The sequence below is a fragment of the Nycticebus coucang genome, chromosome 14, assembly GCF_027406575.1.
Source record: "Nycticebus coucang isolate mNycCou1 chromosome 14, mNycCou1.pri, whole genome shotgun sequence".
Lineage (NCBI taxonomy): Eukaryota > Metazoa > Chordata > Mammalia > Primates > Lorisidae > Nycticebus > Nycticebus coucang.
Window position 1 is genome coordinate 77,276,133 of NC_069793.1, and position 26,089 is coordinate 77,302,221.

General features: G+C 41.4%; 1 protein-coding gene across 5 annotated transcripts in view; it reads right to left on the reverse strand.

Moving 5' to 3' along the window:
- Nucleotides 1-1,350: 1,350 nt before the first annotated feature.
- The window catches only part of RAB30 (RAB30, member RAS oncogene family), a 115,417-nt gene continuing 90,678 nt past the window's right edge, over nucleotides 1,351-26,089 (reverse strand). For 3 of the 5 annotated variants that reach the window (XM_053561553.1, XM_053561554.1, XM_053561552.1), the window contains exons 2-5: nucleotides 16,392-16,492; nucleotides 12,319-12,402; nucleotides 8,588-8,771; nucleotides 1,351-2,339 (exon numbers count right to left, since the gene is read on the reverse strand). In XM_053561553.1, coding sequence (XP_053417528.1) covers nucleotides 2,089-2,339; nucleotides 8,588-8,771; nucleotides 12,319-12,402; nucleotides 16,392-16,484 — 612 coding nt within the window. In that variant the 5' untranslated portion in view covers nucleotides 16,485-16,492 and the 3' untranslated portion in view covers nucleotides 1,351-2,088. Of the gene's footprint in view, nucleotides 2,340-8,587; nucleotides 8,772-12,318; nucleotides 12,403-14,333; nucleotides 14,355-16,391; nucleotides 16,493-26,089 lie in introns of all 5 variants that reach the window. The other 2 variants (XM_053561550.1, XM_053561551.1) reach the window with 1 other exon arrangement.

Genomic DNA, 26,089 nt, shown 5'->3' on the forward strand with positions numbered 1-26,089 from the left:
GAGAAATTCTACCCACTTTGATTAACTTGTTTTTTGAATACCTTTAGTTGCTGGCTTAGTGGAGAAGATTGGGAGGAAAAGATAACAATCATTATAAATTATTTTGATTTTTATTAAGGTGATTTTTCTTTCCCATAGAGGCAGATTTCTTAAAAACAAACAAACAAACAAACAAACAAACACAAACTTCTGGAAAAAGGTCAAACTTCTGGAATCCCTTTTTCTTTCCCATAGGATAAGGAAAAATACAGTGAGGCCAATCAAAAGTTCATTCTCTTATACAATATGTATAATCCCAGGTGTAAGAGATGGGTCACTCTGGAACCTGCTAAAGAAATGCTAGAAGTGCATTATCAATATCATGTCTCTGCATGACTCATTTCTTTACAATTAAATAGCTTTCAAACATCAACGTATCCAGAATGAGATTGTCACCATCTATAACAATGGTGGAATTATATATCATATCTTATTCCATTACTTATCCCTCAGCTAAGCTAAGCAGCAAGCTACAGAAACCTCTGACAGCATCAACAGCATACAGGTTTAATTATTTTCCCAGTTTGTACTCATATCAGAAAACAAATTGGAAGCTATCTAAGTATGGCACTGAAGAAACAGAAGCACATTCCATTTTAAGTCATGTTTTAAAATTGGCTAAGTAAAGGCATGTACACCTTCATTTGGAGATGTGCAGTAACAATGCATGTAAGGATGAGAGGGAAGAAGTGGGGTGGAGGGGTTGGGGCAGGGGCGAAGGGAGGGAAGAAAGGAGAGACCAGGAAAGAGAGGAAAAGAAAAAGAAATAGGAAAGAGTATATGGTCACGAGTCTGAGAGTAACATTATAAGAAAGAAAGGATAAATGACAGTTCAACCTGCTTCTACAAACAGAATTTTTCTTAGGTTGTCATTGGAAGATACAAAAATGGTTCATGAAACTTTTCATCTGTTGCTATTCTCACTGATCGTACTAAAAAAATCTACAAAATCCTAAGCCTTGGTCTGTCCATGATGGACAGTATTAGGAAGCAAAAGATGTGACCTGCTATCTAACACTGTGCTCTGCTTGGTATCCTATGCGACAGTCCATTAATCCACAGTATTTTGGTCATATCTGGTCAGTTTTCTCATATTCTTCATAATGTTTTAGAGCTAATCATTTATATTAAGATATTATCAACATCTGTAATTTTTTCATTTTTCAATTTTTTTTTCATTTACTTAATGCAGGAAAATAAGAGAATAGAAGAAGATGGTAGAGATTCAGAAGGGAATATGAAAGGAAAATTACTCCCTTTTCCAACAGATCCACCTTAAATAAGGTAGTAATGAGACTTTGAGAAAGAGTGCTGATTCATGGACTTCCCCCATTTTTTATTTCTGTATAATACATTTAAGGACATCAATGTACTAAAATGTTTGGTCTAGGAAACAGCAGAATCATTAGCACCAAAAGGAGTCATGGAGCTTGAATGTATTATTAAAACAATGATTGTTACTGTTGGTCATGGGTAAAGGTTTCATTTCATTTTTACTTCCCAAAGTTCTTGAAAGTGCCTGTGGACAAGAGATATAACACTTTTCAAAATCCCCACAGGGTCATCACACAGAGACACCACAGAGACAGTACTTGGCTTTCCCAGTTTTGGTTTATCTGGTTGCAAAGAAAACCAGGACCCCCAGAAGATTACCACTGAAGCCCTGAAGCCCTAAAGAACAGCCCCCACATGCACCCAATGACGTGCATGAGGGATTCCTACAGTCCGTTTCCCCCTGGGCTGTGTTCAGGAATGCATTTTTACTTGCTTTTAAAAAAAAGAAAAGCAACATGCTCTGCAGATCATGGAGTGCCTACTGCAATTTTCTTCTTGCTCCAACTCCAGACTGCAAAAAGGTGAAACCATGATGTGTTCTGATGATGCTGGCCTATGGTTAAGGCCCTTGGCCTGCCATGCTTTGCAAGCTCAGGATCCCACAGGAGTCACAAGGTCCAAGAGTGGGAGCCACAGTCACCTCCAGATCTCCCCGGAAACTTGTGGCCCATCAGGGCAACTGCTGATCCCTTTTGCTTCTCCTTGCCTTAGCCTTTAGTTGAAATTACAACAAGTCAAATAGCTGATGCTTTTCCCTTCCCCAGGTAATGGTGAGGATACATTGTTCACAAGTGTGTTCTGTCTGGCTTCACTGATAAGTCGGCATGCTAAATCAAGGAAGAGTTTCTCTACATTATCAGATTCCTTGGCTGAGGTCTCCAGATAATACATGTCCTGAGCTTCTGAGAATTCTTCAGCTCTCTGCTGGGATACCTCTCTCCTTTCAGCCAAATCAATCTTGTTGCCTGTAACAGCAAAATCAAAGGAAGAATCATCATATGACCTTTTGCAGGCTTAGAAGCATAAAATGCAATTCCAGTTCTGAAGTCAAATCAGACAGATGGGAGTGTAAAGCAAAGCAGACTATAACTGTGATTACCGAAATGTTTATTTTAAAATGTGAGTGCTATTTGTATGGCAAGAGATGGAAAAAGCTCAAGGGTCTATCAGTAGGGAACTACTGAATAAACTGTGGTGCATCCCCACAATGAGATATTTGCCACTGTAAAAAACAATGATGGATATTTCCATAGACTGCCTTAGAATGAGAACACTAGTTCACTGATACTGCTCAGTGAAAAAACAAAGCAACTATCTAGCCAATAAAAAGGAAAGAATATGAATATATACATTATATACTTTATTGCCTTTTTTTTTTTTTGGTAGAGACAGAGTTTCACTTTATTGCCCTCGGTAGAGTGCCGTGGCGTCACACGGCTCACAGCAACCTCCAACTCCTGGGCTTAGGTGATTCTCCTGCCTCAGCCTCCCGAGTAGCTGGGACTACAGGCTCCCGCCACAATGCCCGGCTATTTTTTTGTTGCAGTTTGGCAGGGGCTGGGTTTGAACCCGCCACCCTCGGCATATGGGGCCGGCATCTTACTCACTGAGCAACAGGCGCCGCCCTATTGCCTTTTTTTTAGTGGAAAAATAAATCAAAATCTAAGTTTAAAAGATAAGGTTACTATGAAAGGAATAGCATTGAGGAGACATGAATAAAAACCAGATCTCTCCAAATAGGCTTTGTTTGGTAGGTTTGACATTAAAAACTTACTTTTTTATAATTATGCAATTGCTTATAATTATATAATTAATATAAAATTAAATTTAAAAAGCAATCCCTAAAAATTAAAAGCAAAATTAAACAAATGGCACAGTGCTTATAGCACAGTGGTTGCGGCGTCGGCCATGTACACTGAGGCTGGCAGGTTCGAACCCAGCCTGAATAGCAGGGCGTTCTGTAGTCCCAGCACTTAGGAGGCTGAGGCAAGAGAATTGCTTAAACCCAAGAGTTTGAGGTTGCTGTGAACTGTGACTCTACAGCATTCTACCGAGGGTGACATAATGAGACTCTGTCTTGAAAATAAATAAATAAACAAAATTAAACAAATGAACATGTTTGTCACATACTGGTATAACCACACAGAGAGGAACTATTGCAAGTCACTTTAAGATATAATAATTTAACTATACATCCCCACAGATAAATACTCTAAAAACAAGGAATTAATTTAAAAAATCTTGAACTACCTCAGTAATCATCTCAACACTACCATTGGTGGTAGTGTTATATTATTATTCTGAGGCTGCTGTATGTGTATTATGAGATAAAGAATATGAGTAATTATATTACTCAGATTCCTTGGCTGGGGTTTTGGCATGAGAAAAAGGTAATACAGTTTCAAAATTAATGAGGTTAAGTAAAATCTCTGCAGTTCTGAAGTATCAATAGATGCATCCATGTGAATGATTCTCTGGCAAACATGACAGATCAAAGGTGATAGGTCAATTGTGTTACCAGGCAATAGTGCTTATGGTAAAAATGACTCCTGATTGATAACTTACCTAATGGAAAGCAGTAACTTTGGGCTTTCCTGAAGGTGGTGGTGAGACCCTGAAAGTTAGGTCTGTGGAGGTGTTATAAGCAATATTGGCTCCTATAGGGCATTGAGGCTTCTAGGCCAGGGTAGATCCTGCCCTCACCTAAAGTGAGCCTTGTTTCCTCACAACTGCACTGCCTTAGAAAGCTATCTGGACTGCTACAAGGATTACTCCTACTGAAGAATGATACCTGCTGCTGGCCTGCTGCTAAACTATTTCCTGTCCTGTATTCTTCTAAATCAGTGGTTCTCAACCTGTGGGTCGCGACCCCTTTGTAACAATGAAAATACATCCTGCACATCAGATATTTACATTATGATTCATAACAGTAGCAAAATTACAGTTATGAAGTAGTAACAAAAATAATTTTATGGTTGGGCGTCACCACAGTATGAGGAACTGTATTAAAGGGTCGCAGCATTAGAAGTCATTAGAAAGGTTGTGAACCACTGTTCTAAATGAACCTGGTGCCACATGTGGTCTATGATAGTCTTGTGAATCAGAACAGCTAGTAAAGCCTAACAAGATATAACCTTCCTGTAGATTCTGTGGAATTCACCACATGCACCCACATGCATGCCCACATGCTCACTCAGACACACAGCTCTATCCACCAAAAAGCCTGACATTAATGACCAACCCACTAGTAAGGAGGACTCCCAGCATCCAGTTTATAGCCTCTAAATACAACTTCCCATTAAAAAGAAACAGCACGGGCGGCGCCTGTGGCTCAAGGAGTAGGGCGCCGGTCCCATATGCTGGAGGTGGCAGGTTCATACCCAGCCTCGGCCCAAAACCACAAAAAAAATAAAAACAAAAAAAAACTTAAAAAAAAAAAAAAAGAAACAGCACTTCTCAAAGAAATGGTTAATTTCATGTCTGGGGCAGGAAATACCTAAGATGTGACTGGAACATTTATAACAGAAAGTAAAAATATTAAAAAAAAAAAAATTAAAAGGACTTAGAGGCCCATTTGAAAAGCTTCCACTGTCAAAGTTGAAAAAATTGGAGCATCAATAATAATAATTGCAAGAGACAGGAATACATCAAATATATCTAACTCCTAAGTTTATAATAGTAAAAATATAAACAAACTTCAATAGTTACTTTTGAAAGGTATTAGACAACCAACTCATTACTTTGAAAAGTAGTGAATAGGCTTGGCGCCAGCCACATACACCTAAGCAGCCAGGTGCGAATCCAGCCCGGGCCCACCAAACAACAATGCCGACTACAACCAAAAAAAAAATAGCCAGGCATTGTGGCGGCGCCTGTAGTCCCAGCTATTTAGGAGGCTGAAGCAAAAGACTCGCGCTTAAGCCCAGGAGTTGGAGATTGCTGTGAGCGGTGATATCACAGCACTCTACCCAGGGCGACAGCTTGAGGCTCTGTCTCAAAAAAAAAAAGTAGTGAATTAAAAGAAAAAAAAAATGAAGTGTTCTTCCTGTCCTGTGAGAACTGTACCTCAAAATACCGTATTTGGCTAAAAAGAACAAAGGAACCTGAGTCTCATCAGGCCTCTAGATTTACACATTTACATACCTAAAAATCTAGGGGAAATATAGGAAATGAAGGAACATGTCAAATGATACCATGGGGTAAACTTAACAAAATTTAGAATTGTAAAGTCTATAAGACAAACACTTAAGCAATAAATTCTAAGGAAAAAAATAGAAAGTAAACCTACAGACAAGAATCAAAAGACATAATCAATTATAACACATGGACCTTATTTGGATCTTGATTTGAACAAGCTGAAAAAAAAAAGAATCCATGAATCGGTCAGGGAAATTTGAACATTATCTAAATTTTTTGAGGCTAAAAAGGAATTGTTAATGTATTTTAGGTATGGGGTGGCACCTGTGGCTCAGAGGGGTAGGGCGCCGGTCCCATATGCCGGAGGTGGTGGGTTAAAACCCAGCCCTGGCTAAAAACCATAAATAAATAAATAAAAGTAATAAAAAGCAAATAAATAAATAAATAAAAATAAGAATGGCTATGTTCTTATGTAAAAAAAAAAATGTACTTTAGGTATGAAAATGGCATTGTGGTTAGGTTTTCAGTTTAAAATCAGGCGGCACTTGTGGCTCAGTGGGTAGGGTGCCAGCCCCATAAACCGAGGGTAGTGGGTTTGAACCCGGTCCTGGCCAGTTAAAACAGCAATGAGAATTGCAACAAAAAATAGCCAGGCATTGTGACGGGCAACCTGTAGTACAAGCTACTCTGGAGGCTGAGGCAAGAGAATTGCTTAAGCCCAAGAGTTTGAGGTTGCTGTGAGCTATGATGTCACGGCACTCTGCCAAGAGTGACAAAGTGAGATTCTGTCTCAAAAAAAAAAAAAAAAAATCTTATCTTTTGGCTTAATACCTATAGCACAGTGGTTACAGTGCCAGCCACGTGCACTGAGGCTGGCAGGTTCAAGCCCAGCCCCGGCTAGCTAAACAATGACAACTGCAACAAGAAAATAGCTGGTTGTTGTGGCGGATGCCTGTAGTCCCAGTTACTTGGGAGGCTGAGGCAAGAGAATCACTTAAGCCCAAGAGTTTGAGGTTGCTGTGAGCTGTGATGCCACAGCTCTCCACTGAGGGTGACATAGTGAGACTGTCTCCAAAAAAAAAAGGCTCAATGCCTGTGGTTCAAGCAGCTAAGGCACCAGCCACATACACCTGAGGTGGCGGTTTCAAATCCATCCCAGGCCCACCAAACAAAAATGACAGCTACAACCAAAAAATAGCCATTGTGGCAGGCACCTGTAGTCTCAGCTACTTGGGAGGCCGAGGCAGGAGAATCGCTTGAGCCCAAGAGTTGGAGGTTGCTGTGAGCTTGATGCCACAGCATGGTACCCAGGGCGACAGCCTGAGGCTCTGTCTCAAAAAAAAAAAAAAAAAAATCTTATCTTTTAGGCTGGCCAGAGACAGTGGTTCTTGCCTGTAATCCTAGCACTCTGGGAGGCAGAGGTAGGTGGATCTCCTGACCTCAGGAGTTTGAGACCAGACTAAGCAAAGCAAGACCCCATCTCTACTAAAAATAGAAAAACTAGCCAGGCATTGTGGTAGGTACCCGCAGTCCCAGCTACTCAGGAGGCTAAAACAAGAGGATTGCTTAAGCCTGGGAGTTTGAAGTTACTGTGAGCTATGACACCATGGCACTCAATCCCAGGGCAACTGAGTGATACTCTGTCTCAAAAAGAAAAGAAAACCTTAACTTTTAGAGATATACATAGATATTGAAAGACAAATTAATACAACATTTGGGATTTATTTCAAAACAATCTCAGGAAGAGGGTGGACAGAATAGATGGAGAACAGATAAAATAAGATTGGCTATCAGTCGATAATTATCAAAGCTGAGAGATATGTACATGAGGATTCCCTGTACTATTTCCCCATTTTTTGTTAGGTTCGAAATTTTCCACAGTAAAAAAGGTTTTGTTTTGTTCTGTTTTGTTAAAAAGGCCAAAACCTTTTTCATATTGAACTATCTCCTCTCACATCTTTATTTAATTTCCTTAGATAAAACTCTAATTAGTAATGCTTTTTTGATTCAAGCCTCTCAAAGGCTTTCCATGGAACAGAAAAAAAGCACAAGTCCAGAGCTGAGGGCTCTCAACTGCTTCACAGCAAAGGTTTGCCATTGTGCAAGTGGGATTTTAAGACTGGACATGCAGCACTACCTCATACAAAGGCAGATACTTAACCATGCAGCCTGAAGGAAAAGCAGAATATTGCAGGTGGGCAACCATAAGGCTTGGAGTCAACCTTACATACTTGAGACCTTGAGACCTCTGAGCCTTGGTTTCTTCATCTGTAAATGAGGGATAATAATACACAAAGTTCCTAGTATGATTCCTGGAACATCTATACCAGTTATAATGCTATATAAAGTATTTGTTTAGCTTAGTGTTAACTATATGTCGTCTGTAACTTAGAATGTTAATAATCTGGTCCATTTCATTGCAATTCTGTTCTTAATGGATATGTTTGTCACCATAGAAACCAACGGTTGTTTTCTTGCTTTTCCCACGTAAAGAACAGAGGTTCTGTTTTCCTATAAGATAAAACAAACTGCAGCATTTCCCTTAGTGGATTCTTTCTAAAACACAGAAGTTCTTAAATCAACATAAATGTTAAGAGGGGAAAAAAACAAAGTCCATTTTTGGATCAATAAACAATTGCTTCAGTAATGAATTCCTTATCAACTTAAAAGATATTTTACTTCTGGGACCAGCCATTACCATCATTTAAAAAATTAGTTTTGGTTTTTTTTTTTTTTTTTAGAGACAGTCTCATTTTGTTGCCCTCGGTAGAGTTAGTGTTCTTTTTTTTTAATGTTCAGCAGTCCATGTAAGTTTCATGACCATCCAACGTCTTCCCTAGAATCTATGTTGATAGAAAAAACAATCAGTAATGTTTTCTACTTTATTTTTCTAAAGCATCACCACAGGATAGGACCTATTTTGTTTTCTCTTCAATGGCAGAAGAAGGGAATGTTGGTGGCATAAGGTATATAGCTATAGACTATATTCTTGGAAGGTATGAAGCACAAGCTTTACATGACTATAAATCCCATGATGTCCACAAGCCACTTTCCCTCCTCATTAGTCCTTACTTACCCACTAGCACAGTGATGACTTTGTTGCTGGCATATTGTTCTATCTCCCGCAACCACTCAGGAAGGCAACGGAAGGATTCCTCACAGGTAATGTCATAGGTGAGGATCAAGGCATTGGCGCTTCTGTAATAACTCTGGGTAATGGACCGAAATCTCTCTTGACCTGCTGTGTCCCAGATCTGTAGCTATAAAAGCATAAAAGAAGGATCAGGTTAGAGAAGCAGAAAATTGCTTTTGTTTGAAAATGGGAGCACCTTCGTCCAAATTATTCCGTAGTTATTTTCTGCCCTAAAAAAATAAAAAAAATGGTACTTAAGATTTTTTTTTTTTTTTTGCAGAGACAGAGTTTCACTTTATTGCCCTCGGTAGAGTGCCGTGGCATCACACAGCTCACAGCAACCTCCAACTCCTGGACTTAGAGAATTCTCCTGCCTCAGCCTTCCGAGCAGCTGGGACTACAGGCGCCAGCCACAACGCCCGGCTATTTTTTTGTTGCAGTTTGGCCGGGGCTGGGTTTGAACCCACCACCCTCGGTGTATGGGGCCGGCGCCCTGCTCACTGAGCTACAGGTGCTGCCCAAGATTTTTTTTTTTTGGTTAGGAAGAGGGAATTGTTTTGTTCTTTCTTATTTAAGAGTTTCCTCTTTGTTCTTAAATAATAAATTTAGAAAAATGTATTGAAAATGTACTATATGCCAATCTCTATTCTGAACATTTTACATGTAGTAACTCACTTATTCCTCAAAATTACCTGATGAGGTAAGTCCTATCACAATCCCCATTTCTCACAGGAGGAAATTGAGGCATGGGGAGATTAACTTGTTCAACTGTTACAGCCAGTATGTCCCAGAGCCAGTTCAACCAGGCATTGTGGCTCCAGAGTCTACGCTCTTAACCACCATCCTATATTATAAAAGTCACAATGCAGAGCAAGGCGTCATCCTGTGACTATTGCTATTTTGGTCAGCAACTAGAGATGTTGCGGGGGGATCCGACTTCACCACCTTTTCCAGTTCAAAATTCAAATGAATGTATTAAGGTATTATCTTTGTTAATGAAAATAGGAACAATGCCATGGCAGATAACAAAATAATTTCTTTCCAACACTTTTAAGCTTTATGACTTTGAGCAAATCTCTTTAGGCTTTAGTTGTTTCTTTATAAAAATGGGTTAATAATATGCAACCTGCTGAAAGTTCATATTTTCTGAAGTCATCTACCAGTTCTAAGATCTAATAACTGATGACTCTAATAACGGCAAAGGCAAAATACTTCTCACTTCTCCTCCCTGAATCACCCTGTCTAGAGCAGATGACTACTAAAAAAGAACTATTTTCCAGAGAGACTGTTGAGTAGAGAACAAATCACAAGGACTTGAAAAGTAAGGAATTGGGCGGCCCCTTTGGCTCAGTGGGTAGGGCACCAGCTCCATACACCGAGGGTGGGAGGTTTGAACCCGGCCCTGGCCAGCTAGCTAAAACAGCAGTGGTAATTGCAACAAAAAATAGCTGGGTGTTATGCCGGGTGCCTGTAGTCCCAGCTACTCGGGAGCCTGAGGCAAGAGAATCACTTAAGCCCAAAAGTGAAGTTGCTGTGAGCTGTGATGCCACAGCACTCTACTGAGGGCGACAGAGTGAGACTCTGTCTCAAAAAAAAAATAAATAAATAAAATAAAAATAAATAAATTTAAAAAGAAAAAAGAAAAGTAAGGAATCAATAGCAACAATCTTCCCTTCTAATTGGATACATTTCCTAGGTCACAGGTGCATTCATCTCCATAGACATGTCACTCCTCAGTGAAGTATTTCTGGAACCCTTAGACTAGGCCAGGTTCCCCATCCCCTATCCCATATGGTCTCCCTTGCAGAATCTCTGTCATTCTCCCTCATGACACCTGACGAATTTCTGTCCCCCCCCACCCCCCAACAGGAGCCTCACCTAAACACTTCTCTGTGATGGCAGGCATCTCTAAAATGCTGCAGGCACATCGTGGAGTTTCTCTGACCTTCCCAAGGCACTCAAGGGAAGGACTGCAGGTACATAGGGGAGAAGGATGCAAATAACATGGACCCAAACTTGGGATGCTTAGACTGGGACCTAGGTAGAACTCTGATGCCAGATTTCTCTGTGCTACTGATGGCTAGGTTATTACTTCCCTCCATGAGACTCAGCTCTGAAAGGTCTGTCAGTGGAATTTCAGTAATTCTGAACCATGTGTAAATCATACGTCACCAAAGGTCAGTCAACCCGTCCCACCACCCCCCCAATGTAATTTAGTCTCACTTCACATTTCTTTCCATCACCTTTTCTTTTCCTTGCTCCACAATCAGTGAAGGGCCAATTGTGCTTCATTCCCTTCTTCTTTCATGGTAGAAGAGACCCTAGAGAAGCAAAGGGGTGTGCCCACTGGCCAAATCTGTTCAAATCCTGCCTGCCTTTCTTTCTAACAGTACAGCCATGGAAAAGTGAGTTACTTAACCTCTCTGAAGTCTATAAAACAAGTATAAAACTACTTTTACCTCACAGGGTTTATGGTAAAGATTAAGCTAAATATAACACATGTAAAAACACCTAGTGGAGGCACTGACATGTATTTAATAGTGGGAACTCAATAAACACTATCTCCCTTCTCCTTCTACTGGACATAACACTCTCCTTCCAGGTACCAAACCATTCAGAATTCACCAAGGTGGGGTAGGAGTGAGAGGGCACAGGATAGAGATCTCTCCTTTACTAGGAATAAGGGTATTGCAAGAGACAGGATAATTTTAATAAATGATTCATAATGAATGGGCAGCACCTGTGGCTCAGTCAGTAAGGCGCCGGCCCCGTATACCGAGGGTGGTGGGTTCAAACCCGGCCCCGGCTGAACTGCAACCAAAAAATAGCTGGGCGTTGTGGCGGGCGCCTGTAAGTCCCAGCTATTCGGGAGGCTGAGGCAAGAGAATCGCTTAAGCCCAGGAGTTGGAGGTTGCTGTGAGCTGTGTGATTGCCATGGCACTCTACCGAGGGCCATAAAGTGTCTCTACAAAAAAAAAAAAAAAAAAAAGATTCATAATGAAATGACCCACAATGAAATATAGGAATCAAGAATCTCTTTTATGGGGCTGCCATTTAGAGGAGGTAGCTCTGCTTATTGACCAACTCAAGAGATCCAGAAAGAAATCTCTTCCTTGTCTTTATGCTACCTCCAATGTGAGAGGAGACAGGATAAAAACTTGCCTTAGCCATTCTCTCTCTGTGTCCAGTCTAAAAACACACCATCCAAAAATCTCTTCCTGCCTCCATAAAGGGTCTGAAGAACTCTGTTTAAAGACAAGCTTCCAGCTCAGCACCTATAGCACAGTGGTTATGGGGTCAGCTATATACACCAAGGCTGGCAGGTTTGAATACAGCCCAAGCCAGCTAAACAACAATGATAACTGCAACAACAACAAAAAAAATAGCTGGGTGTTGTGGCAGGCACCTGTAGTCCCAGCTACTTGGAAGGCTGAGGCAAGAGAATTGCTTAAGCCCAAGAGTTTAAGGTTGCTGTGAGCTGTGATGCCACAGCACTCTACTGAGGGTGACATAGTGAGACTGTCTCAAAAAAAAAAAAAGACAAGCTTCTGGGCTGAGTATGCTTTTCTCAATGTGGGTTTCAATTAAGAGATTTAATAAATGTAATGAGACTACTACTTCCCCTAAACTGAAACACAACACACAAAACCCTTAATGAACATTTAGCATCTTACCTTTACTTTTTCACCATTAATCTCCACTGTCTTAATCATAAAATCAACTCCAATTGTGGCTCCTTGACCTGGGGGGAAAAGACCCTAAAGAAGAAAATGGAAAATAATAGTTAAGAAAATCTTTCAATTAAATGAAATTCCTCCTCCAACCCCCACCACTAACCATCTATAGCTTCTCCCTTTGGCTGAGTTAAATGGTAGAAAAGAGAATTCTGGCTAGAGTCACAGGAGCCCTGTTTAACTTTGTGTGTATGTCTTGAGGGTAAGAGAGAGCAGAGAGAAAGTAGGAGAGAGGAAATGCTAAAAGGAAAGACAAAAGGACACAAAGAAAGGAAGAGAAGACCATGTGAAGGTCAAAATTGGCAAAGAGCAGCGAGGACCTGATTTTAAGAATGAAACAGAAAGATCAGACACAACAGTAAGACTGTAGGGATAATCAAGATTGTTGGATAGCTGGGCATGGTGGCTTATGCCTGTAATCCCACCACTCTGGAGGCTGAGGTGGGTAAATTTAAGAGTTGAGATTAGAGTTTACAGTAAAGAGGTTTCTGAACAAGAGCGAGACCTCATCTCTTAAAAAATAGCTGGGCGTTGTGGTGGGTGCCTGTAGTCCCAGCTATTTGCTGAGGCAAGAGAGCTGCTTGAGTCTAAGAGTTTGAGGTTGCTGTGAGCTATGATGCTACAGCACTCTACCAGGGGCAAGAAAGTGAGACTCTGTCTCAAAAAAAAAAGATTGTTGAATAGGGGCAAGATGGATAGGTCCTCTAAAAGTGGCAACATCAAAGAAACTTAAAACTGGTTATCAGGCTCGGTGCCTGTGGCTCAAGCAGCTAAGGTGCCAGCCACATACACCTGAGCTGGTGGGTTAGAATCTAGCCCAGGCCCGCCAAAACAACAACAACAGCTGCAACCAAATAATAGCCGGGTGTTGTGGCAGGTGCCTGTAGTCCCAGCTACTTGGGAGGCTGAGGCAGGAGAATAGCTTGAGCCCAGGGGTTGGAGATTGCTGTGAGCTGTGCCACAGAAGTTTACACAGGGTGACAGCTTGAGGCTCTGTCTCAAAAAACAAAACAAAAAAAAACTGGTTATCAGTCTTGATCATGAATAGCCACCAGGGTGGGCAATAATATGTAAAAACAAACAAGAACTCATATTGAGAATCAAAAAGACAGTGAAGCTTCTGAATTTTCCTCTACCCTAAAGGTGATCAATGTTTTCTTCAGTACAATGTATCATGCATTTATAAATACAAGGGATCTGGAACAGTGACACTGGGAAGATAATCTAAGAAAATAAAGTCATCAGGAAGACAGAAGAGTAGAAATAATGTTAAACCAGGAGGCAGCAGTCTTGGGATCTCTGTGTGATCTAAGATAAACCACTCTCTCTGGGTCCCAAGTTCAGTGAATATGAGGCTAAGTGCTGTGGCATCACAGCTCACAGCAACCTCCAACTCCTGGGCTCAAGCAATTCTCTTGCCTCCGCCTCCCAAATAGCTGGGACACTCTTTGGGTGGCACCTGTGGCTCAGTGAGTAGTATACTGAGGGTGGCGGGTTCGAACCCGGTCCCAGCCAAACTGCAACAACAACAACAACAACAACAACAACAACAAAATAGCCGGGTGTTGTGGTGGGCACCTATAGTCCCAGCTACTCAGGAGGCTGAGGCAAGAGAATTACCTAAGCCCAAGAGCCGGAGGTTGCTGTGAGCTGTGATGCCACACACTCTACAGAGGGCGATAAAGTGAGACTCTGTCTCTAAAAAAAAAAAGAAAAAGAAACAAAGAAAGAACTCTTCACCTAATTTCTCTTCCCTCTTCACTTAGACTTCAGAATTCCAAGAAATTAAAGTAAAATGGACTTTATTAGTTCTGGCAGCTCAGATTGGAATATCTTTAATCAAGAATTCTCTAATTAAAGTTTTAACTTAAAAGGCTAAGCTTCAAACTAAAAGAAAATCCCCCAGAGCATGTCTGCAAAAAGATATAAATATAAACATTCATAACTTTACTTACAAATATTGAATCAATTTTCTTCTGTTTTGGCTCAGATATAAGGCTGCCAAGCTTCAAGTTTATAGCTCCAGCTGTTTTGCAGCTCAACAAATACCAAAAAATAAAACAAATCCTTCACAAATTTTCCCCACCATTTTGTTCCCCAAACCCTCATACCTCAAAAACAGCTGAATGCAATTTATTTTAACTGTCTACTAAATAACAAAAACAAACATAATCCTGCCTATGAAATACGAACTTATGAGGGAAGAACTAGGAGGCTGGGAAGTGTATAAAAAAGGCAGAAAAAGAAAATAAAGAAGAAAAACAAGTATGCCTGTTGGTAAACATTACTGTTTAAAAATGGAGGCATTTTCACTCTTGTTGGTAAGGTTTTTATAGAGAATAATCTTTGAGGCGAGAACGTACTGGAGACAGAAATTATAAGGCTGGGAACCAGGAATCCTGGGTTCAAATCCTGGCCTCGCCACTAGCATGATGCGAGACGCAAAACAAGCCATTCAGTCTCTCTAGTTCTGAGCTCTTCCTCTATAAAATGAGAGGAGTGGGTTGAATAATCTCTAAGTGACTTTCAGTACTAAGATAAGGAAGTTTTGATAAAGGGACTGAAAATTTCTCTGCTTCTCTGCGGACTTGTCCTTCTGTCGGAAGCAGAAAAGAATACTAATGTTAGGTGGAAGTAAAACCAGTTGGAGTTTCCAATATATCTCTGTAGTGGTTGACTGAGCCCAGATGCCTGTTAACTTGTTACTTTTGATTTCACTAAGCCAGGGTTTTGTGAAAAGCAAGGGTTTATTCTGTGTTCATTTGTCATGGGAAAAACCCTGACCTTTCCAAAGCGACTCTGGATCCTAAATCTGTTTGTGTTATTCAATCTGCCTTTCCAATTTTCCACAGAACCACAGACTGTCAAAACTGGAAGGGGCCTTGGAGCTCACCCGGCCCTCATGTACTGCAGGGAGGAGGGAAGTAGCTTACCCAGGCTCGCAGGGTAAGCCACAGGCAGAACTGGGACTAAGACCTGAGTCTTGACTCTTAAACCAGTGCTTTTCCCTGGCACCAGGTTGCCCTGGGCCCTAGACAGAAGAGTGAGTCTTAATTTTCCCAGTGAGCACTTTAAGAAAATGCAAGAAACATGCACAAATGTCCTGAAAAGGGCACCATTCATGTTTTTCAGGGGAAAACACAAAGGAGGGCAACTTCAGAATGATTTGTTACTAATTTTTATATTAAAAAGATATATAATCTCTGGCAGTGATTCTCAAAAGGGCAGCTCAAAAGGGAACTTGTATTTATTTATTTATTCCATCTGCCATGGCGTCACAGCTCACAGCAACCTTCAACTCCTGGGCTTAGGTGATTCTCTCGCCTCAGCCTCCCGAGTAGCTGGGACTACAGGTGCCTGCCACAACGCCCGGCTATTTTTTGTGGCAGTTTTGCCAGGGTCGGGTTCAAACCTGCCATCCTCGGTATATTGGGCCGGCTCCTACACACTGCCACAGGCGCCGCCCGGGAACTTGTATTTAGGCCATATATAAGAGGGACCAATCGATTACTTTCAGATAATATTTCACTGTTTTCATTTCATTCCCATTGAAGAGATTAAAAAAACCTGCATACTTGTTTCTAAAGTAAAATGATTCACTCAGTTTACTGGGAGGATATAAGAGATCACAGGCAGGGAATTTGGTTTAATTTGTATTCAAATTTTTTAAATTAATATTTAGGTTCTATTTGATGTCATTTGTTTTAACTTTGGACTATTATTAACTAATAATCTATTTTTTATATAATAGCTTATTTTTTATATTGCACACAGAAAGTAAAACCACTTGCCCCTTTCCTCATAGTAAGCAAGAAGAGACATGGGACGGTTGGTATGACCCACACAGCCATGTTCCTTTGAGGTGGCTTAAAACCCTCTAGTCTATGCTAAAAAGTGGATGCAGTTTTCAGGGGCAAAGGAATTTACAGTCAAGAGCTGGCACTAGGACCAGGTCACCCTAATCCCGCAGGCTAGACTGAGAAACCCAACTCTGGGCTTCTGAGTTCCCTTACCTGAGTGAATCGTCGGACGAGGCACGTCTTCCCCACACCAGCGTTGCCAATTAAAACAATTTTGAACAGGAAATCATAATCTTCCATACTCATTTATACAGCTACAAAGCAAATATAGGAAAGAGTGAGAGGGCACCACACACTTCCCCACCGAGCTCAAGTTACACCAGCACTGTCTCAGGAACAACAGGTCTAACTCATTTAAAGAGCAATTTTATGCTCCCCTCTAGTGACCCCGCCAGCGAGAGCAGAACATAGGTGTTGTCATAAGCGGACTTTATTCCTTCCCTGCTACCTCATGCCACAAAGAGCAAATGACACAGATGTCCTTTCACCTGGTAATCTTTATTCATCCAAACAGTCAGGTCACAGGTTGCTCCTGTGATAAGATCTGTTTTATTTTGGCATGGAGAGATTAAAGATTTATGTGCAAACAAGCTGGGGATGAAAAAAGCAGGGACAGAGCAGAGCCCATCCTGAGCTTAACAGTAGCTTATGGGCTATGTATGCCTCTGGGAAGAAATGCTGGTGACTAGGAGACTGAGGAACGGGAAAGAGCTATGAAGAGCCCTTTCAGTCTCCTGCAAGTCCTGGGGGTCTTGGGGTCTTACCAATGTGAATCACAGCCATCTCTCCCCCACATCATGACATTCCTATATACCTCCTTCCAGCCAGGCTGATGCTACATGACCTCACAAAGGGCCTGTCTTCTCACCCCATAGGCTTTGGGATGTGCCATTTCTTCTTCCAGGGATGCCCTCTCTTCTACCCCTTTTGTGTCCTTGAAAGCCCAGCGTAAGCAATCCTTTTCTCTCTGAATCTTTCACTGATATTCTCCCCCAAAGTTAAATATTTTCACCATTCCTCTCTCCTAAAACTTCACTCACTGTTCAAATGCCTTCCTCATTCTGGAGGGATAGGATTATGTCTTTTAGCTCCATTTTTCTTAGTCCCTGGGACAGAGCTCCCCTTAGTAAATGTCTACTCTATAGAAGGAAAAAATTAATTAATGGGTATATTGCTTATGGGTGAGCTTTAGTTTCTCCAATTGTGCTAAAAAAGAATACTGTATGCTCCATCTACTTCAGAAGACTATTGTGAAGTTGAAAAAAAAAACCTTAACAAAAGAGTCTTGGTACCCATAAAACCCTATTATCCTGGCGAAAGGAATTGTTACTCTATTGAGTGCCTACTATGGTGCTGTGCTGTCACTGAAGGATATACAGAGAGGAAACAATGTCCATCCTCAAGACCAATGTGAGAAAAGTTAAATAGCAACAAAAATGTAAAGTAACAATTTGAGCCTTATAAAGAGCTCACTTTATAAGGTGTAGGCCAGCGGTTCTCAACCTATGGGTTGCGACCCCTTTGGGGGTCAAATGACCCTTTCACAGGGGCGCCTAAGACCATCCTGCATATCAGATATTTATATTACTATTCATAACAGTAGCAAAATCATAGTTATGAAGTAGCAACAAAAATAATTTTATGGTTGGGGGTCACCACAACATGAGGAATTGTATTAAAGGGTCACGGCATTAGGAAGGTTGAGAACCACTGGTGAAGGCAGAACAGGCCCAGGAGACTCAGGAGGGAGAGCAAAGGACATCCATGAGCTCATGAGTGGAAGGGTGATCGGGAGTGTTAGGGAAGCCACAGCGTCATGCCTGCCAGCAGACCTGAAGCTCAAAGGGCTGTAGACTGCTGGGCAGAAAAGAGGGCCCAAAGCACTGGGCTGTCAAGTATCAGGGGAGTAAATTCCCTGTGTGCAAAGGTGACTTCCATGTGGATTTCAATTGATCCGTGGAAGGATGACTAACAACCAAGCCAATATGCAGGTGGCAATTCATGGGGTTCCACCTCAGTTCACTGAGACTGTGAAGGAAAAACATTACTCTACAAAAGAATCTGGGTCCAAAAGCAGTGATAACACTAACTGTAAGTCAGGCACTATACTTGGTCCTTTTTGTATATTTCCAAGTGATTTTATAAGTATATGAGGCCAGTATTTATTAACAGATTACCTACTTTACAAGTGAGTAAATTGAGGTTAAAGGAAATTAAGAAGGTGACCCCAAATCAGAAAGCTAACAGCTAAACTTTAAGGTATATGGTTTCATCAGTATGGAGTCAGAGAGATGTAGTTCAAATCATGGCTGTACTACCTTCTAAGTAGTACACCTGCCTTTCAGCAAATGATAATATCTCAGAGCTTCAACTTCCTCATCGACAAAATGGGGCTAATAACACCTATATTACAGATTTGTGATGCTTGAATTCATGGAAACCCCAAAAAGCAGCACCTGGCTCTTAGTCACCCAAATTCCTTACTATGACTCCCAAGTTTTCCACGATCTGGTTTCTGCCTTCACTGCCAGCCCCATCTCTCAATATTCTCCTCATAGCCCACACTCTAGGCTCACTGAATTTCTTCAGCTGCTGAAATACCATAAGATCAGTTTTGACCTCAGACCTTCACTATATGGTCCTTCTGCCCAGAGCACAGAACACAACTGATGCTTGCCATACCTGGCCCACTTGACTTTTACTCCCCCTTTAGATCTCAGCTTAAACACCATTTCCCCTAGTATGCCCCTCTTACCTGTGAGGGGGCTGGCTCCCTGCTCTCTGCTGCCACAACGCCCTCCCCTCCCAACCCTGTAGTAATACTCACCATGCTTAACTATAATCAATTATTTCTATCTCCTCCTAACCCCACCTTTCAGCTCCTCAGCGCTACACACACGCTCTCATGACTATGGACACATGAAGGCAATGAAGTGTCTGGTTGAGTCCCAATCCCACCCCCTGCTTGTCACGATCATTGTCCTCACTGTCATCATCATTTCACCCTATAATATGTGATTTAATCCTCACAACAGTCGTATGAGGTAGACACTACACTATTAGTGTCCTAACTTGACAGAAGTACTAATGCACAAGTGAAGTTAAATAAGAAGTCATTAGGTCCCACCATGGACAACTGGTAGAGCTGGGATTCGAACCCAGACAACCTGGCTCCAATACTCTATGCCTTTCACAATGCTTAGCTCATAGTAAGAGTACAAGAAAGATGTAGTGAACTGAATGATGAAGGACTCAATAAAAATAAAGTAAAATAAAAGTGATTTCTCTTTTCTCTTCCCCTCTGGCTTAAAACACAAAAACTCTTTCTAACATACTGTAATAATTTAAGCATCAAATAAACACTCAGGAATGTGGCATGTCAACTAAAACTCAATAAAGCTGGGTACCTGTTGCTCAGTGGTTAGAGCACTGGCCCCATGTACCAGGGGTGGCAGATTCAAACCTGGCCTGGACTGCTAAAATAAATAAATAAATAAATTTTAATAAAGCTATTAAAATTAAAAAGAACATAAAGCTCAGGGATAGGCACAAGGATAGCAGAAAGACCAGAGGCTCCCCACTTTCATAAACCATAAGAAGCAGGAAAAATGGGGACTGGATTGCATCTTTTTCTGTGCCTAAATTGTTTTACACACATTTATGTCTACTTCTTTGCCAGAGGTCAAAGAAACAAAGTAGGGAATCCAGAATAGGATATCCAAATATAAAAACCTGAGAAACAGGGCAGCTAAGAGCATCTTTAGGTAAAGAAGGGGAAAGAGAGTCTTTGTCATAGTCAACCTTATGTCACGTGGTGACCACCTGGAGGAAGCCACAGAATAAAAGTTAAGACACTTCCCCTTTCTACAAGAAATTACTTTCATGCTCTGTTGAATATTTTTTACATGAACCTCTGGGAGAAAAGTATTTGGTCTCTTTATTTAAAAATGTAGTCTGTGTGTACGGGGGGAAAAAAAGAAATAGAAAAAGAAAGAGAGAGAGAGAAAGAAAGAAAGAGAATAAGAGATAGAGAAAAAGAGAAAGAAGGGAAGGGAAGGAGAAAGGAAGAAAGGAGAAAGAGAGAAAGGTTAAAAAGAAAAAGAAAGTGAGGACACCCATTGAAATTTTGATCTCAGGTGGTAACAAATAAATTTTAATATAAGTTTGTTCCCAATATTGCACGAGACATATGAATAATTTTTTAGGATTAAATGTGACCCAAATATTATGTGGGACACACTTATAAAAAAAAGTTATTTGTTGGTTATCTAAATTTCAAAATTGACTGAGCATCCTCTATTAATTTGGCAACCCAATGAAGGGAAAATATGAGTAGTAAGGTCATAATGGGAACAGAGGCTATCAGCATAACACCATGTCCACCCAGAAGCCGTGTAGAGAAATGGATAGGGCATAAGGAAAAATATATCCCTGATAAATACAAAACAACCAAACAGAAATAAAAAAGTGCAATAAGTAAAATTTCAGGAAGGCATTAGTGGGCTGAGGTTGGCGTTGTGGCGGGCGCCTGTAGTCCCAGCTGCTCGGGAGGCTGAGGCAGGAGAATCATGGAAGCCCAAGAGCTAGAGGTTGCTGTGAGTCCTGTGACATCACGGCACTCTACCGAAGGCGGTAAAGTGAGACTCTGTCTCTACAAAAAAAAAAAAAAAGAAAGAAACTGGGCCAGACTCCAGGGATCGGTTTCAAATTGTCATGGAAGCTCCCCAGGTAAGTCTCCTCTTCCTCCAATCCCAGAAGACAGTGGACCTCCCTCCAAATAGCTCTGCGCAGGTGCGTCCGCCCAGTGGGGAGTGGGTGGAATTGTGCTCTACAAGTCTCTTGCCCCTACTATCCTTAAGAACAAGGTACTGTTCTCTGCTTATCCCACTGCTGTACTCCGTAAGTATACGTTGAATGAAAGCCTCTGATCCATTTTTCACGCCAACAAGGTTCTGTCTCAGGAAGCTCATCATTGCTTCATTACTGGGAGGCAATTACTAACCATTACTCTAATCAACTGCTGCAAGCTCACTTGCTTCACGTCAGCTGTTAATTTCACGTTATTGCAAGTTAATTATTCTCCTTGGCTAAGAATGTCAGACATCCACTTGTGCTATAGCTGCTTCTTATTCACCAGGCCATAAACTCTAGCATGTTTATATGGCTCTTCACAGTTTATAAAATTCTTTCACAGATATGATCTAATTTGGACCTCCCAACAACCTTAAGAGCTAACTCTTTTTTTACAATATTTTTTTTCACTTTTGAAAGATAATAAGCTAGTTCTTATCATTCATTATGCAAATGAGGAAACTGAGGGTTTAGGTGATGAAGTGACTGACTCCCTTTAAGTGGCATGCTGGTGAGTTGCACAGTAGCCTCTGTATCCTGGCCACCTAGAATTTTTCCTCTTTGCCAGAACACACTATGTGTTCTCAGGCTCCCGACCATTTGGACCATGATTTGAACACACTGTGTGCCAGGAACCGTGCTACATGTTTTCCTATGTAATCTTGTGGAATCATTTCAACAGAGCGTTAGGTAGGTATTATTATTCCCATTGTACATGTACAGATAAGTAAATTGAGGTTCAGAGAGGTTAATTCATTAATTTAAAATCTAACAGCTAATGAGTAAAAGTACCTATATTCAACTCCCAATTGTTTCTGGGAAAGCTTAAGTTGGTACTCTTCTTAACTCCTTATACTAAAATAAATTCTGGATGGATTCAAGGTTTGGATCTTAAAAAACAGGCACTTAAAGAAAGTACTAGAAGAAAACATTACATATGATCTTAAAGTGGAGGAGGCTTTCTAAGAATCACTCAAATTCAAGGCTATAAAATAAAAAGTTGGCCAATTTGTTTCAAAAATTCTTCAGGGAAAAACAATTAAAATGAAGAACTGGCTAAAAATCTGCAATACATATAATTAAGATCTAATTTCTTTAATTGCATAAAGAGTTCCTACTAATGATAAGCAAAATTCAATAACTCACTAGAAAAAAAATCGACTAAGGACATGAGCAGATAGTTCACAAGAAAAGAAGTAAAAATAGCACTTATATTTTTAAAAAAGTGATCAGACAGGGCGGCGCCTGTGGTTCAGTCGGTAAGGCGCCGGCCCCATATACCGAGGGTGGTGGGTTCAAACCCGGCCCCGGCCAAACTTTTTTCTCTACAAAAAAAAAAAAATAAATAAAAATAAAAAGTGATCAGCCTTACTCATAAGATAAATTGAAACTATATTGAATTTGTAATTCTAAATTTTTTTTTCTTTTTTTTTAGAGACAGAGTTTCACTTTATGGCCCTTGGTAGAGTGCCATGGCATCATACAGCTCACAGCAACCTCCAACTCCTGGGCTTAAGCGATTCTCTGGCCTCAGCCTCCCGAGTAGCTGGGACTACAGGTGCCTGCCACAACACCCGGCTATTTTTGGTTGCAGTTCAGCCGGGGCCGGGTTTGAACCCGCCACCCTCGGTATATGGGGCTGGCGCCCTACCGACTGAGCCACAGGCGCCGCCCTGTAATTCTAAATTTTAACTATAAATTATAACTAAAAGTGTAATTTACAATGAGAGACCGTTTTTCTTCTTAGACTGACAAAATTCTCTGTTGGTAAGACTATGGAGAAATGGGGCATTTGTATACTACTAGTGGGAGGTAAATCAAAGTATTGATTTAAAACTAAAAATGCTTTTACAAACTTTCTGACCCAGCAATTGCACTTCTAGGAATCTATTACACATTTATACTCACACCTGTGTACAAAGACATATGAAGTAGGATGTTCATTACAAATTGTATTCATAACAGCAATTGTGAAAATAAGCTAAAAGCCAGTCAGCAGAAAAACTGTTGTACAGATGATGGCAACCATACATCAATGAAAGCCTGCAGGATGTATTAAGTAAAAGAAGCAAAGAGGAGAAGGACATGTATAGTATAAAAAAGGAGTGGGGGCCATGTATTAATAATTCTGTATCTGTGTATACATAGATATTTTTGAATGATACAAAAGAAACAGTGGGGAGGCTATCATAATGAGCTCTTTCTAGGAAAAAAGACAACCTTCAACACTTAAATCATACTGTCTTTCCATTCTGTCTATAGTAGTGCTTAAAAGTAGTGTTTTCCTAGTACAGAAAGAGGCCTTGTTAAAAATATCTGCTTGAGGTGCCCCGTTTCTATCTTTCACTTTTCCTTTTGTCTGTCCCTCTGCACCCTTCCTGTGATAGGAAACCCAGGAAGAAATGTTCCCCTAGAGTTGCCTTTCCAGTTCACTGTGTGTATTGTGGCTTTCCCCAGTAAACCATGTCTCAGCACAGTGAGTCCCTACAAGGTGGATTTATTCTTTCAGACCAACTTCTCTCAAAATCAGTACCCACAGTATGACAGCCAAACCAATGAGTCAAACAATAGCTTGTTTGTGTCACTAATAAAAATAAAACTCTCACACATTTGTACAACTTAGATGTTACTCAGACTGCACTGACACAGAATCTTTCCGAGGAAACAGAAAGCCCATCTTTTTCTTCCCACTTTTATAGAGATGGGATTTGAAACCAAAAAAGTGACTTGCCTCAGGCCACCTAGCATGTAAGCCATAGAACCAGAAAACAGATCCCCTGACTCTAAATACAAACAAATTCCTGCTGGGCAAAGCCGTGGGCAGAACCATCAGGGGCGGCTGGCATGGATCCAAGCCATAGATTGAGGGTAGAGTTAGGAGGAACGAGCTCAGAAACAGCCCTTAGAATATTTTTTTAAAATATGCACCAAAGGCTCTGTGCCCATAGCACAGTGGTTGCGGCGCCAGCCACATACACCAGAGCTGACAGGTTTGAATCCAGCCTGGGCCTGCCAAACAATAATGACAACTGCAACCAAAAAATAGCCAGGCATCATGGCAGGCGCCTGTAGTCCCAGCTACTCAGGAGGCTTAGGCAAGAGAATCACATGAGCCCAGAAGTTGGGAGGTTGCTGTGAGCTGTGACGCCATGGCATTCCACTGCGGGTGACATAGTGAGATACTGTCTCAAAAAAAAAAAAAAAAAATGCACCAAGAAAGGAGGAGGAGGAGAAGAGGAAGGAAGAGGAGTTGAAGAAAGAAGAGAGAGCAGGCCTGAGATCTCTACGATATTATTTTCAAAAATCAAAACAATAAAATATTTTATTTTATTTTTAGTAAATATTGTTTTTGATATTTTCCTGTTTTCTAGAAATACAAAATAGACTTGGCATTCCAAACATGTAAGAAAGATGAAAATTACTCCAAAAAACAGCATTTCAGCAGCATTAAACCAAACCAAACCTCTAAATTATCTTTCAGTGTTCTTTCACCTGCTGCAGTGAGAGGGCTGGTCTTGTGGAACATCCCTGCGCTCAGTGCAGACTTGGTTTTCCACAGACAGGAGAGAGGAGGAGGGAAGGGCTGCTGCTTAGGACCTGCTCAGGCTCCCACTCAGTTAACTCCCCAAGCAGAGCTAATTTATTTTTGTACCACCGCACCTAGAAGCAAGTGCTTGACAAAAAGACTGGTATGGGCTCGGTGCCTGTGGCTCAAGCTGCTAAGGCCCCAGCCACATACACCTGAGCTGGCGGGTTCAAATCCAACCTGGGCCCGCCAAACAACAATGACAGCTGCAACCAAAAAAAATAGCTGGGCGTTGTGGCAGGTGCCTGTAGTCCCAACTACTTGGGAGGCAGAGGCAGGAGAATCGCTTGAGCCCAGGAATTGGAGGTTGCTGTGAGCTGTGATGCCACTGCACTCTACCCAGAGTGACAGCTTGAGGCTCTGTCTCAAAAAAAAAAAAGAAAAAAAAAAGACTAGTGTGAACCTGGAAATGCTGGCACTTTGTTTCCTGGGGGAAGAAAAAGGATACCCTTTCCACTCAATCCCTTACCAAGATGGGGAGATTCTGTCTGCCAAACACGTTTGCCAAACCGATCTAAAAAAGGCCCTTCCAGGCCCAACTTGCTGTTTCTGTCTTTTGCACAAGCAGGCAAGGGTCCCTCTTGTTGTCCTGCAATAATAAACAATACCACAACAAAGAACTAGGGGCTTTTCACTACCCTCTCCATTGTTTTCTCTAAATCAGGGCCTGCGTCTAATCTTTCCTCTGCAGAAGCTTCCCGGGGCCTACTTGGCTAGAAGGGAAGGACCTCCTCCCCCAGCCTGAGCACACAATAGAGCCTGGCCAAGCAGCCAGAGGTCAGGGCCATCAGCCAGAACTGGGCTCAAGAATTTCCCCTAATAGTCCTCTGCCCAGGACCAGAGGGCTGCCAAAGACAGCGGTGTCTCCTCCCTGCCTGAGGACTGTCATACCTGGCTGGACCCTTCCCTCAGTTGTTCAAACAGATCCCCTCCTCACTAGAAGCAGAAGAAAAAGAAGGAAGCAACTGTCTACATGCTCTGGGACCAGAATACATGAGGGTAAAATAGGAATAACCTCAAGTTTGTCTTCCAAGTCTGTGACAGGTCCCGTGTCATGCAAAAGAGTGACCGTTTGTATGGAGTCTAGGCGCTTTACACCCTTGGAACAGCCCTATAGGGCAGATTTCTTATAATACTGTTACTATCAATAAGTTTTTACATCTATATTTGCTAAATGCTTCCCTAAGTATTATCTTACCTGTATGTTGGCAAATTCCTTCACAGGAGATAGAGTACAAATTCTTCCTGAACCTGGTCCTCCAACACACATAGATACAGCATGCCCTAAGCTTTCTGTCACCAAGGACTGCACATTCTCTGTCAGAAATGTAACTTGAATACCACTCTGCTCCACCTCCGTCCCTACTGCACCAATGTGTCTCAGGCCCTTGTCAGCTCTCACCCAAGGTCTGCT